Source organism: Schistocerca cancellata, chromosome 3, assembly GCF_023864275.1.
Source record: "Schistocerca cancellata isolate TAMUIC-IGC-003103 chromosome 3, iqSchCanc2.1, whole genome shotgun sequence".
NCBI lineage: Eukaryota > Metazoa > Arthropoda > Insecta > Orthoptera > Acrididae > Schistocerca > Schistocerca cancellata.
Window position 1 is genome coordinate 292,787,282 of NC_064628.1, and position 18,788 is coordinate 292,806,069.

Sequence of the window (18,788 nt, forward strand, 5' to 3'; positions counted from 1 at the left end):
GGTCCCATTTGAGTGTCTTCATCTTCTCTTCACATTTTAAGATGTGAGTACATGTCTAATTCTAATTAATTAATTAATTAATTAACTCCTATTACACTGATGTCTTACATGTAGAATGCAACACATACGATTATGTGATTGGCAGCTGTTACCTGCTGTAAGCTATTGTTAAAAGTTTGAATTGTGGTTGACAACTAGGGTCTTGCAATGCTGATATTTATTTGTGACTAGAAAATTGTATTAATGTTCTTGTGCATGGAAAAATGGCAGAATGCTATCACATTGGGTATGAAAGATTTGTGCACTATGTCTTACATTTATTTGTAACTACTATTTTATATCCCCATCTTTCAAAAACAAGACAATTTATCATGATCCACAGCATTTAGTGTTATATACTGCCATACTACATGTAGTATGCCAGTTACAAAGGAGGGTTCATTTACAGCAAAAGATAAGTACTATTATTTCCTTTATGTAGGGATTTCAGTCTCAATCAAAATTTTGGGAATACATGAAAATGATGAATACAATGACACCATTGTGGATGCCAGCAGTCAGCTCTTCCTCCCATTAGTGCTTGTGATGATGTGACTCATCAGGATTCAGAGGATGAAAATAATGCACATGTAGATAATTTACTAGGAAGTCAATTGAGAACTGAAACAGAAGTAGAACTGGTTATTGAAAGTGAACATCCTGAAAGACTGGCAGTGATAGGAGGAAAGGTAGGGACAGGGGAAGACAGACAGGATGAAAATGGTAATACAAAGAGGAAGATGTATAATTGACATAAATGTGACCTTACAGAGTGCACAAATGAACAATCTCGACAATATTATGTTACCAACAATTTTTTGATGATGATATTATTGACATCATTGTTACATTCACAAACCAATGTGCTGCAAACATAATTGAAATGAGTACATTTATTGTAATACTTTTACTTAGCAGTTACATTAAAGTACTGATATGCAAGGGTGCCCATATAACAGTTTGCAGGGGGCCAGACATGGGGGTATGGGATATTTTAATATTTTGGAAAACGAATAGTAACTTTTAAGGAGCCACAAAAAAGTTCGTTCATATTCCATTTAAAACCTGTGTAACAGAGCCTTTTAAATCAAACAATGGAAACTACAGGTAGGAATATCAACAATGTAGGAAAAGACCAGTTGCTGCTCACCAAAAAAAAAGACATGTCAGGTTTCAGACAGGCACTCTCATATAGCTTTCGGCCACAGCCTTTGTCAGTAAAAACACACACACACACACACACACACACACACACACACACACACAACTCCCAACTTGAGCATCGAGATGATGGAAATGGCGATCATATGTGCATGAGGTGTGGTGTGTGTGTGTGTGTGTGTGTGTGTGTGTGTGTGTGTGTGTGTGTGTGTGTGTGTGTGTGTGTGTGTGTGTGTGAACTGACAAACACTTTGGTCGAAAGCTGTGTGTGAGTGTCTTTTAATTGTGACTGTCTGCAACTTGACATGTCTTCTTTATGGAAAGTAGCTATCTGTCTTTTCTTACTTGAAAGAAAAACACCTGTTACGTTCTTTCTTTTCCCTGAGAGCTGGGAAAGGGGGGGGGGGGGGGGGGAGGTGTTGGGCATGGCCTCCTATTGCCCCTGGCTATAGGCACCCCTGCCGAGTCAGAATGTCTACTAGAAAACAAGATCAAGTTACCATAATTATCTCATTGCTGCAGCTATTTCCTGCAATATATTCAAATTCATAATGTTCAGCTTACACTTAAGTGACAATGAAAATCCAAATAAATCAGACAGGTACGCTAAGGTTAGGAAATAATTTGACATGCTCACCACACAGTTCCAGAAGAATGCACCCTATGAAGAAAAAAGTTTGGTGGTGGTGAAACACGGGTGCCTTACTTTGGTAAATATGGGTGCAAGCAATTCAATAGAGGAAAACTAATTCCATACAGCTACAAAATTTGGACTAGAACTATTAGGACTAGATACATTGTGTGGATGGATCCTTACCTAGGTTCGAACACCACTCTACTGCAGAACTACAAACACTTACGGTTAGGAGCAAGTGTCATTCTTCAGCAGGTTGACATGTTACTGAGTTTGGGGAAACACTCCTATTACCTGCTTATTTCCAAGGAACAGGGACACTTAGAGAAAACCAGATCTCAAGATTCTCCTTGCCAAACAGTAAAAAAATGAAGAAATCTGCTCTGGGAACTGTTGATTTCAAAAGTGACAAATGTAGCAATATTATACTTGCAATACAGAATGACAATGGTGTGGTCACAACAGCTTCCAAATCTACACCTGTAAAGCCATTACACACAGTGAAATGATTTTTGCTTAATGAGAAGAAAAGCATAGTTATTGAACAATCTCAAATGATTCATGTTTACAATGAAAACATGGATGGTGTTGATGGGGCTGATGAAAACGTGAGTCTCTACAGGACATCCATCAGAAGGAAAAAATGGACTTCATTTTTACAGTGCATTGCATTGATGCAGGTAAAAAAACTGCTTAGCTATCACTTAGGCTGGAAGGAAATGAGAAACTGGATCAATTTCAGTACTGTATTATAATTTGTCTTGGAAACAAATGCACATGTTGCAAGTCTGAAGGGAGGCCTTCTGAGACAGAGTATCAAGACTCCAGATATGGCAGAATAGATCATTGGGTTGCTGGCTAACAAGCTGCAGACTTTGGCATAAAAAACTGTGACAAGGTGTGTAAAATATTGGTTTGCATGTAAAGTGTTTGACGACTTATCAAACAAAGTGTTTGTTTAAATACGTTTTCGATCTATTGTTAAGTCCAATTAGCTTTGAAATGTCATTAATTTCATTGTACATAAGTCTTACCATGACAACAGGAGTGGGCTTGTGTGTGTCTTGGGGAGGGGGTTACAGTATTACAGGGAAAAAAGCTAGTGCTCAAAAACTAGTGTTATAAATTTCATTGTGTGTGTCACAAATAACATAAAATGTGGTAAACTTACCACTGATATGACTGACTGAAGTCATACATATATGATACCCTATTAATCACGTAATAATTGATTTTTAAGTATGGAACTGGTTTTGAATTGTTAAATGATACCTGTATAAAAATTCAGTCTTATTTGGGCTACTTAGTTAATTAATTAAGCATAAAGAAAAACATTGTTAATTAATTTAAACATTGAGCTCTGTATATCCTGCTATGAAGGAAATCTTTCATCAATGTAGGATGAATCAAGTTGTAGGAGAGTCAGAAGTTCAATAGTGACAACGATCTATTTGCAGCTTATACAAAACAGATATATATTTCAAAATTTTATGGTCTTTCAGAGTAGTCACCAGCATTGTGCATAACCCACTGCCAGTGATATGGAAGTTACAGGATACCTTTAGCAGTGGCAGTTGTGTTATAATTTCAAGTGGAGTGGTCTATTGCCCGACAAACCTGTAACAGTTCAGAAGTGAATGCAATGAAGTTCTCCCTTCAATTTAGAAATGGAGTTGAAGTCACAATGGCTGAATTCTGTGGACTGTGATGAGTGGTGCAGCATTTTCCAGTCCCCTCAATCAAACAAATCAGTCAAAACTTACGATATATGTGCCTGAGCATTTTCTTGTAAAATGATGGGCAGGTCCTGCAGAATGTGTCACCACTTCTTTCTCTATGGTGTTCATTTTTGGAAAGCAGCTTGCAACCAGCTTAAAGAAAGAAGCGGTGAAATTTTCTGCTGAACCCTGCCATCATTTTGCAGGAAAATGCTCAGGCACATATATCACAAGTTGACTGACTAGTTCTATCAGTGGGGCTGGAAAGTGCTGTATCATCCACTACGCTCCTTGGACTGCAGCCCTTGTGACCTCAACTTGATTCCTAAATTAAAGGATGCACTTTGTGGGATTCACTTCAAAACTGTTACAGGGATTTGTTAGGCCATAGACTGCTCCCCTCAAACAATAAACACAACTGCCACTGGTAAGGTTATCCTGCAACTTCCACATCACTGGCAATGTGTTATACACAGTGCCAGTAACTGCTCTGAAAGACAGTAAAACCTTGAAACATACATCTATTTTGTACAAGTTGTAAATAAATAGTTGCTACTATTAAAATTCCAACCCTCGTACGTACATAAACAGGCAGAAGCAGTCGCTGTATGCAACTTCTGTGAAGTATACTTAAAAATTAAGAAGTGCAAACCTGCTGAGTGATAGTCAACTGAATTACTTCTAGATTAATTTATATATGTGTACTGGCAGGAAAGTGCTACTGCCCTTCATCTTAGAATACTCAGCTGCTGTTCAATTTCATGCTACAAACATAAACATTTACATAACTTTGCTGTTTATACAGTGTTAATACAGAATCCCATTTAATATGAACATTATACTTCAGTGAAAATATAGTGATAAATTATGAATATAATGGCTAATATGGTAGCTTTTACTTTGTTTTTGAAATCGGTGCAGTTTGGAAACAAACTTCAGATTTTCGTCAACTTGGTATGGACTGGGGGCCAGAATATAAAACTCAGTTCTGAACTCTGATCTCAAATAAACATCTTTACAGAACTTATTTTTATTTTTAGTACTTTGAATTTCGCAGAATGTTAATTCTAAATTCAGCCTTGTTATTAGCCACAAACACTGTTGTGTATTGCCATGTAAGCTGTTTGGAATTGCATAATATAAATCTTTGTACAATAATGGTTCAGCTATTTGCTATAAACAAGTTGTAAATGTGTTCTGCTGTTTTCACAGTTGTTAGGGTTGGGCTGTTTGGGGGAAGGAGACCAGACAGCGAGGTCATCGGTCTCATCGGGTTAGGGAAGGACAGGGAAGGAAGTTGGCTGTGCCCTTTCAAAGGAACCATCCCGGCATTTGCCTGGAGTGTTTTAGGGAAATCACGGAAAACCTAAATCAGGATGGCCGGACATAGGATTGAACCGTCATCCTCCCGAATGCGAGTCCAGTGTCTAACCACTGTGCCAACTCTCTCGGTCTTTCATTTCTGGTATGAGTATGTTGTTAGAATATGAGAGAAAAAGAAATGTGAAAAGGGGAATGTTTGATAGGGAACAAAGACAACAGGATAGCATATAAAATGGCAAGGCAAGGTTGAATGTGAGCACATGGTAGAATTATGTCAGGAAAGATGCGCCAAAACAACAGAGCCTACCTGTCTGATGCAGATAAGGTTAAATTGAGGAGAGTAATTCAAGTGAATTGAGTACTGGATCAGTTGCAAGATCGAGAATAAGAGTGAAAATTTAAAACTATGGATTTGTAAAATATCTGAGGTTGTGTACTTTGTGCAACCCTTAAATCATCTACAAGTGGGTGGCCTCGACTCTCTCTCTGTCTGTTGTTTTCACCCTGATTATCATCACAGTAAGCTTTAAATTGAGTTGAAACTATGTTTGCCAAATCTGGTGTTTGTCACCTCATGAAGTGCTTTGATATTAACAGGTGTGAGTGTGAAGGGCAAGACAACAGCAAGTCACGGAAACGCTCATGGACAGTCCGGATCCACAGACCTAGGCATCTTTGTAAAGAGTGTGCTACATGGTGGAGCAGCTTCTCGTGATGGTAGATTGCGCACCAATGATCAGTTGCTTAACGTTAATGGAATATCTTTGCTCAATCAGTCAAATTCTGATGCCATGGAGACTCTTAGGTGAGTGCACATATACTGCATCCTAAAAAAAAGTATTTGTTGTTGTTGTTGTTGTTGGTGGTGGTGGTGGTGGTGGTGGTGGTGGTGGTGGTGGTCACTTCTATTGCCAAATTGACAATTCCTTGATGCCTCAGGATGTGATATATCAACCAAGCCCTTCTTTTAGTAAATTTGTGGCAAAAATTTCCTTTTCTCGCAGTTTGATTCAGTATCTCATTTGAAATTCAATCTACCCATTTAATCTTGAGCATTTGTAGCACTATATTTCAAAATCATCAATTCTCTTCATGCCTGAATTTCTTTTTATCCATGTTTCACTTTCAAGATTTCAGGTACCTCCAGGAATGGCTTCATAACACAACCATTAGTGTGGCCACTAAGAACAAATCTTGTTGACTCACTCAAGTAAATGACAAACTTAGAAACAGTACAGTAAGCAGTAGAACACAGTCGGAGGAGGAGTGCTGACTGTGTTGTCTTTATATAGAGAGGGCTCTCCAGTAGGTGGTGGAGTGGATGTCACACTGTGCACACTAGTTTTGTGACCTATGGTGGCTGGCCTGTGCAGCTACCATTGTTGGCCTATTTGAAGTGTACCGCACCAGCAGCCTGATGCCATAGCGCATATCCTGGTGTTGTGTACAGGGTTATAGCACTAACACTTAAATTCATATTAGATGTTGACAATTTTTTTTTTTTTTCCACAAGTGCTTATTCTCATTTCATAATTTTAATTCCCTCTTACCTAATTGTCTGACTTAATTCAAATTTGCTCCATTACCCTTGTTTTACTTTTATTGATGTTCATCTTATTAATCTCTGTTCAAGACACCATCCATTCCATGAATTAGCTCTTGCAAGACCTTCAGTCTTTGACACAGCTACAGAGTCATCAGCAAACTTTTTTTTCTTCTTCCCAAATTTTAATTACCTTTCCAAATTTCTGCTTGGTTACCTTCAGAGCTTTGTCATATGGAGACTGATGACTTCAGGGATGGGCTACAATCCTGGGTCACACCCTTCTCAACTAGGGCTTCACTTTCATGTCCTTTGACTCTTATTGCTGCATCCTGATTTCTGTGCATGTTGTAAATAACCCTTCACTCTCTGTGTTTTATCTTTACTACATTCAAAATTTTGAAGAGTGAACTCCATTCAACACTGTCAAAAGGTTTCTCTAAGTCCACAAGCACTATCAGTGCAGTTTCCTTTCTCTACAACCTGTTCTAGGATAAGTCTTAGTGTCAGTATCACCTCTTTTTTTACCTAAATCCCTCTGGAACCCAAACTGATCTTCCTTGAAGTCTGCTTTTACTAGTTTTTCCATTCCTTTATAAATAATAGCATGTGTCTTGTTTGAAATTTGGATTAATACAATAGGTGGAAGAGTTTCATCATGGCTGACTCTCGGAAAGATGTCAGTAATTCTGAGGAGATGTCCTCTAGCCCAGGGACATTGATCACTTCAGCCTTTCAGTGCTCTGTCAACTTGTTTTCACAGGATCCTATGTCATCTTCACCTGCTCCCTCCTCTTTTTCTATAATATTGTCCTCACTTTTGTTTGTGTTATATAGACCTATATATATAATCTCCTTTCACCTTCGAGCTTTCACTCTATAGTGTAGTACAGGCCATAGTTTAGTACAGGTTTGCCATCTGAGATCTTTTTACTTGTGTAGCTGCTTCAGTTTTCTCCATAGGTCTCTTTAGTTTTCCTGTAGGTTGCGTCTATCTTTCCCTTATTTATGTATGCTTCTAAAGGCTTGCCTTTGACAAGATGTAAAATCTAATGTGTCTGTCCTTTTTTGCCTACTTCATTTGCTGCATTTTTACATTTTATCTTTTTTCCAGTTAAATTCAATATCTCCTGTGTTGTTCAGGATTTCTACTAGGCTTTGTTGTTTAATACACGTGGTCCTGTGCTCCCCTTCTCTATTTCATCTCTCAAAACTGCCTATTCAGTCCAACATTAGGCAATGATCCTGAAACTCTCAACAATCTGTGGAACAATATCCACATGCTGCATTAGTCTAGAATGTTTCCAGGATATGGAGCTACATTAATTGGCTGACTTGTTAGTTGCTGTTTTTCTTCCAGCTTTTATGTTAATAGCAAGTGACAAAAATGAACAATGGTTTTTTTCCCCCAATGTGATCTGTCAAATAAGTTCATAAAAATCTTTAAAACAATCTCAAACAATGTAAAATCCAGGATGGAATGTGACAGTGTTATAAGAAGGAAAGCTGCTACTCACTATATAGTGGAGATGCTGAGTTGCGCATAGGCATGACGAAAAGACTCACAAATAAAGCTTTCAGCCATTAAGGCCTTCATCAAAAATACACATACATACATGCGCACACACACGCAAATACAACTCTACACATGACTGCAATCTCAGGCAACTAAAACCATACTGTGAGCAGCAGCACCAGTGCTTACTTGTGATGATGGGAGTGGTGACTGGGTGGGGGTAAGGAGGAGGTTGGGGCAGCAGGGAGGAGGAGGGGTACTATGGTGGGTGCTACGGACAGTGAAGTCCTGCAGGTTAGACAGAGGGCAGGGGAGAGATGGGGAGAGGGAGGGGGGGGGGGCGGGTGTAGTAGCGGAAAAGGAGAGAAACAAAAAGACTGGGTGTGTTTGTAGAATGATGGCTATGTAGTGCTGGAATGGGAACAGGGAAGGGGCTGGATGCGTGAGGACAGTGACTAACGAAGGTTGAGGCTCATCACCCTCCTTGCCTCAACCTTTGTTACTGTCCTTCCTTGTTCCCATTCCAGCACTACACAGCCATAATTTCACCACAACACCCAGTCTTTTTAGTTCGCTCCTTTTCCACTACTCCCCTCCCCCCCCCCCTCCCCTCCCCTCCTCTTCCCTGCCCTCCATCTAACCTGCAGCACCTCACTATCCAACACCCCCACTGTACTATCTCTCTCCCTCCCCGCCAGCCTGCTCCTATCCCCACCTAGTCGCCTCTCCCATCATGCACTGTGGGTGCACACACGCTTTTCGAGGTCGGCCAGAGTGTGGACTGGCACACAGGGTTAACGTCTCACCAACCATCAAGTGCTCTACAATCAGCCGGGTCTCGATATGGGTCCTAGTGTGTGTGTGAGTGTGTGAGTGTGTGTGTGTGTGTGTGTGTGTGTGTGTGTATTGTTGACAAAGGCCTTAATGGCCAAAAGCTTTAATTGTGGGAGTCTTTTTGTTGTGCCCATCTGCGACTCAGCATCTCCGCTATATGGTGTCTAGAACAGTCTCATTTTAGAAGATGTGTGTTCTTAAAAAATTGGGTAAACATATATTCATTTGTTACTAAACCTACCTATCTTTTAAGGTCACAAATTGTACTGAATTTGCAGTCAGTTGAATATGAAATTTGGTTGCTGTGATTTCTGCATTCTTTCTGTATTTCCCCAAAGGAATTCTTTTTGCTTTAAGAGGACTTTATTTTTAGTAGTGTCTGTGATAGATAGTCTTTCTTAAGTAAAGATTGACAGCTGCTTGCTAGTAATTTTCCTGTGTAGATTTTTTTTTTCCCCTGATCACCGTACCCAATACCTTGTAAGGTATCGGGTAAAGTGCTCAGATAACAAGGGACATAAAGAACAGTCTGTGAAGGAAAATTTCTTTCTTCATGGTAAATATTAGACAGCCAACCATTCTCGATTTCTCCAAAATCTGTCTGTGTATTAATTTAATGGTAACTCCTTGATGGTAAAGTGTTGCTTAAAATGTTAATTAAAGAGAAGCCTTGCTATTTAAGTCATTGTGGCTACACTTATTAATAAGAATAAACATGTGTATTGTTGGCTGTATTATTTAATGTTATCCTTATTATTAGCACACGAAGGACTAAAAAACTGCAGTTAGACAACAGGTCAGTAACTGAATATGTAATTAACTAATTTTCTTGTTTGCCTGCACATTTCAAATAATGTTTTTAGTTACTGGGCTGTAAAATGTTTTGCTGAGTTGCAAATCTTTCTTTTACTGTAGTCTGTGGAACAACACCCAGGTGCTGTACTATTCTTTTGCCTAAAAGCATGTGCATTGTGCATCTTAGTTTTTCTCTATGACTATTTGATTACACACTGTTTTTGACTGTCAGAAGCATGTGAATATAATACTCTGTTTTTTAAAAAATGTAGGGCAGAAAATCATCACTGCAACTTCCATTCCAGCTCATTATTAATTTGAAGAAGCTGAGAACTTTATTGTAAATATTCTTACAATAAAAAACTGCTTAAGCTGCTTTCTTTGTGGCCACTGATAATTTTCTCCACTCCCATGTTCAATAGTCTTTATCCTGTTTAATGTTCTCGACAAAATTCAAAAGCTGGGACATGGGATGAGCAAAGCTCATAAATTTTCTACAGGAACTCTGGCTATCGTTTTAAATATTTGACAATTTGTTTTATGTCAAGGGCAGCGTCAACTGTTTTGATGTGTTAAGTGTTTGTGGTAGTTTGATTTTTTTTACATTTTTTATGCTGTTATACTTCGATACAAATTTGTTCATAGTGTAATTGACAAAAAAGTATCTCGTCATACTTTATATTGGGGCAGAAACTGGTTTCCATCCTCACAACGATGGTATTGTCACCTCAGTTTGTATTGGAAAATGAGTGTGCAACTATCAGGATGCTCATGCAACGAATGTGGAATGTACTTGTACATCTTTGTGACTAGATTATAACAATGGAAGAGCTTTTGAAAATATTTTTATCATGCTATCTAGCCATCAGGACCTTGGAGTTAAATAATCATGGCAAAAAGTTCTTTTTCTGACTAAAGAATTTTGTTTTTTGTGTTTAAACTACACTTACATTTTGACAAAGTCTCATTTTAGGTAAGTGTAATTTGTCCAGTAGTTTCCAGTTAATAGATTTCATCACTGAAATATGGTTCTGGCTGACATGCAAAATACTTACTGTGGCTGCCAAAACGGTTACTGAGAAATAGCCATGTTCAAACCTGAAAGCAGGAATTGTCTGTCAGACAGCATTGCAGTAGATATCTGTATCACTCATTAATTTCAATTGTTGTGTCTCAAGAAATAGACGCGTGAGGTATTCATCCTTACCCAGAATGAATGATGTAACTTAAGACATACTTGACATGAGAGTTCTTCAAATATGTTGTGTTAGAGTGAGAGGAAACACTGTGTATTAAGTGACTCATTAGTTTATGGTATTAGTCCAAAAGCATGCTGGTTGACACTTAAAACTATAATGCAGGTGGCATATTCCATGTCAAGGAACAATGTATTGTGTGTCTGATCTAGCACTTGCATTCAGGAGAACAATGGTTCAAATCTGCATCTGGCCATCATGATTCTGATTTCCCATGATTTCCCTAAATTGCTTCCAACAAATGGCAGGATGGTTCCTTTTTTATCAGTAGACATAGATTAATTTATTAAAGACAGTCTTACTTTTTCATACCTTACAGGCGTGCAATGGTACATATGGAAGGCCCTACCCCTGGTATAATAACTTTGACAGTAGCACGATGTGTAACATCACATGGGCCCAATAGTAGTCAACCATCCCATTCTGGCCGTGATTCAGCCAGCAGTTTGTTGACCAGTTCCTCAGGTACGTATATGTTCATTACACTTTTATCTTTAAGTGGTTAAAGGGGGTTACAAATGTGGCACATCACATATGATTTTGTTGTGTCAACTAATACCCAACAACTGGCAAGAAAAATGTCTTTCAAGATGGGGCTTCACCACCCTCACAACTACTCATCAAACTGTTTTATGTGGTTTTTACACGAGGCATAATCATCACATCAAATAAAGTTATGCAAGTATTTGTATGTTCATATGCAAGTACACAGTCTGCAATCCTAGTATGTAATAAAATCCCCTTGCCACAGTACCATGGTACAACCCTGGAGTAATTGAAATGAAACATTACAACACATTGATAAAGTGGACATCGGCTGCGTTATTTTGCTTTGCTTTGCTTCATCTATGCATACTACAGTACTGTGGGGTAGGGATTTCATTGTGCATCAGAACTGCAGACGTGCTGTAACTTACTGACATGTAAGGATTCTTCAGTCTCAATAATATCCATTGATCTTTCCTTCTTCCAACAGTTGCTTGGTTATTCAAACAGTTGATTGTGAAGTAACAACACAATTGATTTTTACTTCATCAGTCTGTCATATTTATTTTTATTCAACACATCTGAATATCATCTTGCTGATTATATGATAGTTAAGTTAACAATGTAATAAGGAAAAGATAGATTGTTACTTACCGTAAAGATGACACATTAAGTTGCAGGCAGGCACAATTAAAAGACATTTATGCATAAGTCATTCTGGTCTGAGAGCTATAGTTGGTGGTAATGTGTGAGTGAGATGTGCTTGCATGTGTGAGTGAATGATGTTTCTCTCTTTCTTTTCCTGACAAAGGCATTTCCTTGAAGCTTATGTGCAAGTGTCTTTTTGACTGTGCCTCTCTGCAACTTAACCCATCATCTTTATGTAAGTAGCAATATATCTTTTCCTTACGTTACTGATATTCCACCCTGGAGTTTACATTGTTAGTAATTTAAACACACTATGAGTGGTTTGACAAATTACTCAGTCAGTACTTGACATAAACTTTTTAAATAGCTGCTCCTCGCTGACTTACTGACACAGTACATTACGTCATAGCATCTGGCTAACATAAAGTTCACGTAACGAACATACATGGTACTCTCATTGATGACTAAGTTTCCAACTGCCTCAGGCTTTGAATGCAACACTTATAGTCTGATTAAAATTTCTAGATGGGTGACACTTCATGCATTGTGCGTGGTTTCCTCCAATCAGAGTGCTAGATGTCACACCTGAACAATTCATTGTTGCCAAATTGCCACAAAATTGGTCAGTTAGACTTCCAATTCCTTGTGTGGCATTCTTTCTTGATATGTTTGGATCGTGAACAACGGCTCTGGCACTTTTATTTCATGTTACATCTCTCTCTCTCTCTCTCTCTCTCTCTCTCTCTCTCTCTCTCTCTCTCTCTCTCTCTCTCTCTCACACACACACACACACACACACACACACACACACACACACACACACACACACACACACACACACACACACAAAGTGATGCTGATGAAAAATACACAGATTTCATACACAGCACTAACCAAACAATATTGGATACTTTGTACCTGATGCAATTCAGCAGCACATATCGTAATCATGAAGATCGGCTTACCTTAGGTAAGCTGCACATAACACAGACAGATGCCAAATTTCGAAGGTGACAATTAATCATTGTGACTGGGTCACCACAGTCACAAATATAACTAATTAACCCAGCATTGTGATTAATGTATTGTTTAGTGTACAAAACATGAGTTTAAAAGATCATTGGTTCAAGTCTCGTTAAATGAAGTGAATCTTTTATTTTATTTCTAAATCTAATGCAGAGTTTGATCATTATTTTTATTCAGTTAGTTGGCTTAGGAGTAATTTTTTTTTTTATTTCTCTATTTTGTCATGTAATTTTCGTATTGTATTGACAGTTTATTTGCTGTTACTTTTCCTTCCATCATTATTTTTTCGTTTGAATCTACCTGTGTTTCCTCTAACCTGTGACAAAATCCAATGAGTACTGTTCATTGGTTGGCAACACAGTAGCTCATGTAACTGGTGCAAGGATAGTTTCAGGTAATCAATATTAGTGAGAAATTAGTTTGCTTTTACCATTGAAACCAAATTTTTTCTGTCTTGGGTTTGCTCATAGAGGTTAGCATTAATCACTATGAACAAAGCAGTTGTCATTCTTGTTCTGCTGCAGATTGTTGACTGCAATTTTCTTGAATGCATTGCACATCATGTGGTTGTGGTTAGCTTAGGACACGAGTTTAAATTCAGAGTTACAAAATGCATCATATGCCGCAGTTTAGTCATAGGTCACTTAGTCAGCTGTCAACAGAGCATCTCGCATTTCTGCCATACCTTGTGGTGGACACTTCCAGCATTACTTCGTGTTACACATTGAGAGCATACCCACTGTAATTGTGCGTCAAATATAATGGAGTGGTAGTCAGCAGCCGCTGAGGTGACATTGTAGCGGCAAGTGGCAGATGTCAACTATTAAGTAATTTTAATCAGACTATGGTACAGATACCTGTATTACAGGAACTACAAACTAGTGTATTCCAAGCTTATTACATTTTATATATTAACATAAAAGGCAGAAAAAATAAGAGCCACAAACAATAGGACATGAAGTAAATTTGCTTAACCAACAGTTGTATAGTTGGGAAATGACAAAATAATATGTATTATTTCATGGGAGGGAAGTTTAAATGTGCAAAAGGATCCCCAAAATATGCAAGAATTTCGGAAAACCTAGGATCTTCTAATTTGAAAAATTAAAAACTAATATGTTATTTTACTGAAAGTACACATTTTTGGAAACAGAAAAATTGGTGCTGCAAAACTATGGTAAAGAATTTCAGAAGAATTAGATTTTTTTTAAAAAAATGGCTCTACGCACTATGGGACTTAACATCTGAGGTCATCAGTCTCCTATACTTAGAACTACTTAAACCTAACTAACCTAATGACATCACACACATCCTTACCCAAGGCAGGATTTGAACCCACGACCATAGCAGCAGTGCGGTTCCGGACTGAAGCACCTAGAACCCGTCAGCCACAGCGACCAGTTAATTAGATTTTAAGATTGTAACATTTTGAAATATAAAAATTTTAACACAAATATCTTTTGAAATGCCAAGTTTTCAGAAAAAAGTAAAATGTTTGGTTGAAAGAGAGAAATGAGGACTATCAAATAAGCTAGGTCAATCTTAAAACAAACAGTTTTTAGCAGTATTAAATTTTGATGTGCACATGGTTTGCAGGTATAGTAATTCATGTATATTCTCTAAAATAATGTTTCCATGTGAACTAAATATACAATTGAAATTAGTAATAAGTAAATTTTGCTGTGAATAATAAGCTTCAGTAAAATATTGCAGGTATAAGAAATTTAACTATTTTATATAACTATTGAATATAAACTATTAAAAAAAAATAGATCACAAATAAGAAAAACATTTACTTCATGAATGGTTTAAGAACGAGTAGGACAGTCCCACTTTGCTCTGTTACAATATACCAACAACAGGTAAACAAACAAAATATTAATAATATAACTTTATTTTTTTTATAGGTGATTGTTGAAATTTTAAGTACCGTTCATAATTTTGTTTTTACCTACAACACAGAACTGTTGTCTTCATGCATACAGGAAACTATTTGTCTGATCACTGAACTTACTGTAGGCTTACCCACTTTTGATTATTTTCTTTTATTTTCATTTGGTGTAAGTACCACACAGCTAATGACACATTAAATTAGGTAGACATGTGATGATTACAGTAAATTGTTGATAGTACATACAGAGCACACACAAGCTAAGCTAATGACAATGGCAAAAACATATTGTACATAATCCATACTACTATATAATACATTGTTATCAAAAACCTCAGAAAACTCTCTACTGATTTACTTCAGATTTTTACACTACACTTCAATAAACTTTCAGACAGATAAAGGTTACACTTTTTTTTAAAATATATGTTTTATCTAAATTGAAGTACTACTATATAAAGACAAGATATTTAAGGCTTATCAACTTACAATTAGAATAGTACTACAGAATCATCCAAAACTTAGCAATTCTACTCGTTACTAAAATTAAGAGAAATACTGTCACTGAAGTTACTATTCTCACAGCTCCAGCAACTGGAGAGGTCTCTCATGTATCCTTATATTAAAGAGCCCAACCAATTTACACATTCATTTTAAGTGGCTTCATTTCCCAATCAAGGTTTTGTTTGTAAAAGGTCAGAGAGAAGGGAAAAGGAGATGGACACAGAGGAGGATGGTGAACAGAGAGGAGATAGAGAAAAACTGGAGGGTGAAAGGAGGAGATAGACAGCAATAAGGAGGGGGGGTGGAGGGGAGGGATGGACAAAGAAAGGGGGGAGAGAAGGGGATATACAAAGAGATGGAGAGAGAGGAGGAGAAGATCAGGACATATATACAATTCCGATAAATATTTAGCAATTGCAAAGCATTGCTTAGTTTGCTTGTCAACAATAAACACAACTCATTTAGATTATTGAAGGAATGGCGTGTGGGTGGGGGGTGGATAGTAAAGTGCTGTGCAAATATACTAATTAGTTCTTGAATGATGCTACCTTATGTTTATATGCCAGCATTATTCAAAATATAAATGACATAGGTATGGCATTATGACATAGGTATGGCATTATTGTCTGACACAGTTCATGGTATGCAGTGGCATAGTGAATGTTACTGGTGCCCGGGGCATGAGAGTTTATTGTCTCCACCCCCTCCCCACCACTGCTCAGGGTATGATACTACACTCTATTGGTGCTCCCTCCCCTCCCCCTGCCCCCCCCCCTCCTTGTCCCCTCCAGAACACATAGTAATATAATATGTAGAATTTACTCTAATAATAATATATTTTGTGGAAAATCTCGTTTGTCATGGAGACCATTTGGTGCCCCTCTGTAAGAATTTGGTGCCCCTCTGTAAGAATTTGGTGCCCCTCTGTAAGAATTTGGTGCCCCTCTGCAGGAATTTGGTGCCCCTCTGCAGGAATTTGGTGCCCCTCTGCAGGAATTTGGTGCCCCTCTGCAGGAATTTGGTGCCCCTCTGCAGGAATTTGGTGCCCCTCTGCAGGAATTTGGTGCCCCTCTGCAGGAATTTGGTGCCCCTCTGCAGGAATTTGGTGCCCCTCTGCAGGAATTTGGTGCCCCTCTGCAGGAATTTGTGCCCCTCTGCAGGAATTTGTGCCCCTCTGCAGGAATTTGTGCCCCTCTGCAGGAATTTGTGCCCCTCTGCAGGAATTTGTGCCCCTCTGCAGGAATTTGTGCCCCTCTGCAGGAATTTGTGCCCCTCTGCAGGAATTTGTGCCCCTCTGCAGGAATTTGTGCCCCTCTGCAGGAATTTGTGCCCCTCTGCAGGAATTTGTGCCCCTCTGCAGGAATTTGTGCCCCTCTGCAGGAATTTGTGCCCCTCTGCAGGAATTTGTGCCCCTCTGCAGGAATTTGTGCCCCTCTGCAGGAATTTGTGCCCCTCTGCAGGAATTTGTGCCCCTCTGCAGGAATTTGTGCCCCTCTGCAGGAATTTGTGCCCCTCTGCAGGAATTTGTGCCCCTCTGCAGGAATTTGTGCCCCTCTGCAGGAATTTGTGCCCCTCTGCAGGAATTTGTGCCCCTCTGCAGGAATTTGTGCCCCTCTGCAGGAATTTGTGCCCCTCTGCAGGAATTTGTGCCCCTCTGCAGGAATTTGTGCCCCTCTGCAGGAATTTGTGCCCCTCTGCAGGAATTTGTGCCCCTCTGCAGGAATTTGTGCCCCTCTGCAGGAATTTGTGCCCCTCTGCAGGAATTTGTGCCCCTCTGCAGGAATTTGTGCCCCTCTGCAGGAATTTGTGCCCCTCTGCAGGAATTTGTGCCCCTCTGCAGGAATTTGTGCCCCTCTGCAGGAATTTGTGCCCCTCTGCAGGAATTTGTGCCCCTCTGCAGGAATTTGTGCCCCTCTGCAGGAATTTGTGCCCCTCTGCAAGAATTTGTGCCCCTCTGCAAGAATTTGTGCCCCTCTGCAAGAATTGGTGCCCGGGGCATGATAGACCCCCTTTGCTTCCCCTCCCCCCTCACTATGCCACTTATGTTATGGGAAAGTAGTTTCTGTTGGGACTTGTGCTCATTTAAATATGTAAGTTATTATCTCATAAAAAGTCATGAGGCCATAGTTAAAAGTATGAATGTAAACAGTCAGACAAACGTGAACACTTACTTTTCGACAGAAAGGTTGCAGTTAACTGCCACTATTATCAAACCAGTCAAAGTTCATTCCCCAAACAAAATGCATTGTCCAGCTTGTTCTTGGCTGTAGAATCTTACCTCAGATTGCCATAGGAAAGTAATAAACTTGTCACATTATGTTAACTGAAATGTTTGTGACTATCGTAACCAAAATAGCATATTCCTTAGCCAAATTTCAGTCCTACATCTTCTTCACATTAACTATCCATGAGAGGAACTGAACCAGTGACTTCCGGAACAGTCTATCCTCCAAAATCGTAAATCCAACAGGCTTTCTGTGCAGCATGCAAGCCACTCGCATACAGATGTTTTAGGTCTGGTGTACTTATCATTTTTTCAGGGATGTTAGCACATAGCTTTTATTGAAAAATTTTTTCTGAATGTATGTATCGGTACCACTAAGAATACCATAAAAGTATTTGACATGTTGACCTGTATTTGGTTGCTGTGGAATCTTTTAAATAATGGTTTTTGCTAAAGGTACAGAGACATTTGGTGGAAAGAATGATGTTGAGGGCTATAATCCAGATATCTCAGCTGTCAGTGAGAACTCTGAAAACAACACAGTCATCTTTCTGCCATATGCCAGTAAAGATGAATCCCATGATTCTGTGAACAGAAGCAATAAATCTTCAGCCATTGGTGCAAATGGAAGGCGACTTGGTAAGTACATGATGAGAATATTATTATAATTGTGCCAATACGACAATAAATAGATCTTTGCTTTCCAGTCCAGATGAGAATGAGCTTTTTACTTGACAATTAAATGCAATATATTCACACTATTCTAAACATGATAGTGATGAAAATGACAAGTAAACAGTGCATGCTAGTCAGATATTGATCCCTGTAGATTTTTACCAACATATTGAGTTCATAGTTTAGTACTTTTGGCCTTTCACAGAGAAATGGCATAAAATAATTTACAGAAGCATAAGACTCATAAAACCTCTTTCCATTTTTCCCCTCCCTCTGTTCTGCCAAAGCGTAACTATCTCATCTCCTCTTCCAATATTTCTTTATTATTATTTTGATGTACATTATTTTGAATAATTTAGTTTTCCCCTTCTGTAACACTCGTATTGCCGTGAATTTTGGGGTATATATGATGCAAAATGTAGTATAAAGAGCCATCACCATCAGCAGCAATAATGGTTATAACCATGCCGGGCATAGTGGAACTGAGCTTGGACGGCCGATGCTGGTAAGAGTAA

General features: G+C 38.7%; 1 protein-coding gene across 1 annotated transcript in view; it reads left to right on the top strand.

Annotated features, from left to right (window-relative positions):
* Positions 1-18,788, top strand: part of LOC126176277 (partitioning defective 3 homolog) — a 286,886-nt gene that overhangs the window by 183,526 nt on the left and 84,572 nt on the right. The window contains exons 12-14 of the mRNA XM_049923426.1: positions 5,473-5,680; positions 11,139-11,284; positions 18,055-18,237. Of these exons, the coding sequence (XP_049779383.1) occupies positions 5,473-5,680; positions 11,139-11,284; positions 18,055-18,237 (537 nt within the window). The remainder of the gene's footprint in view (positions 1-5,472; positions 5,681-11,138; positions 11,285-18,054; positions 18,238-18,788) is intronic.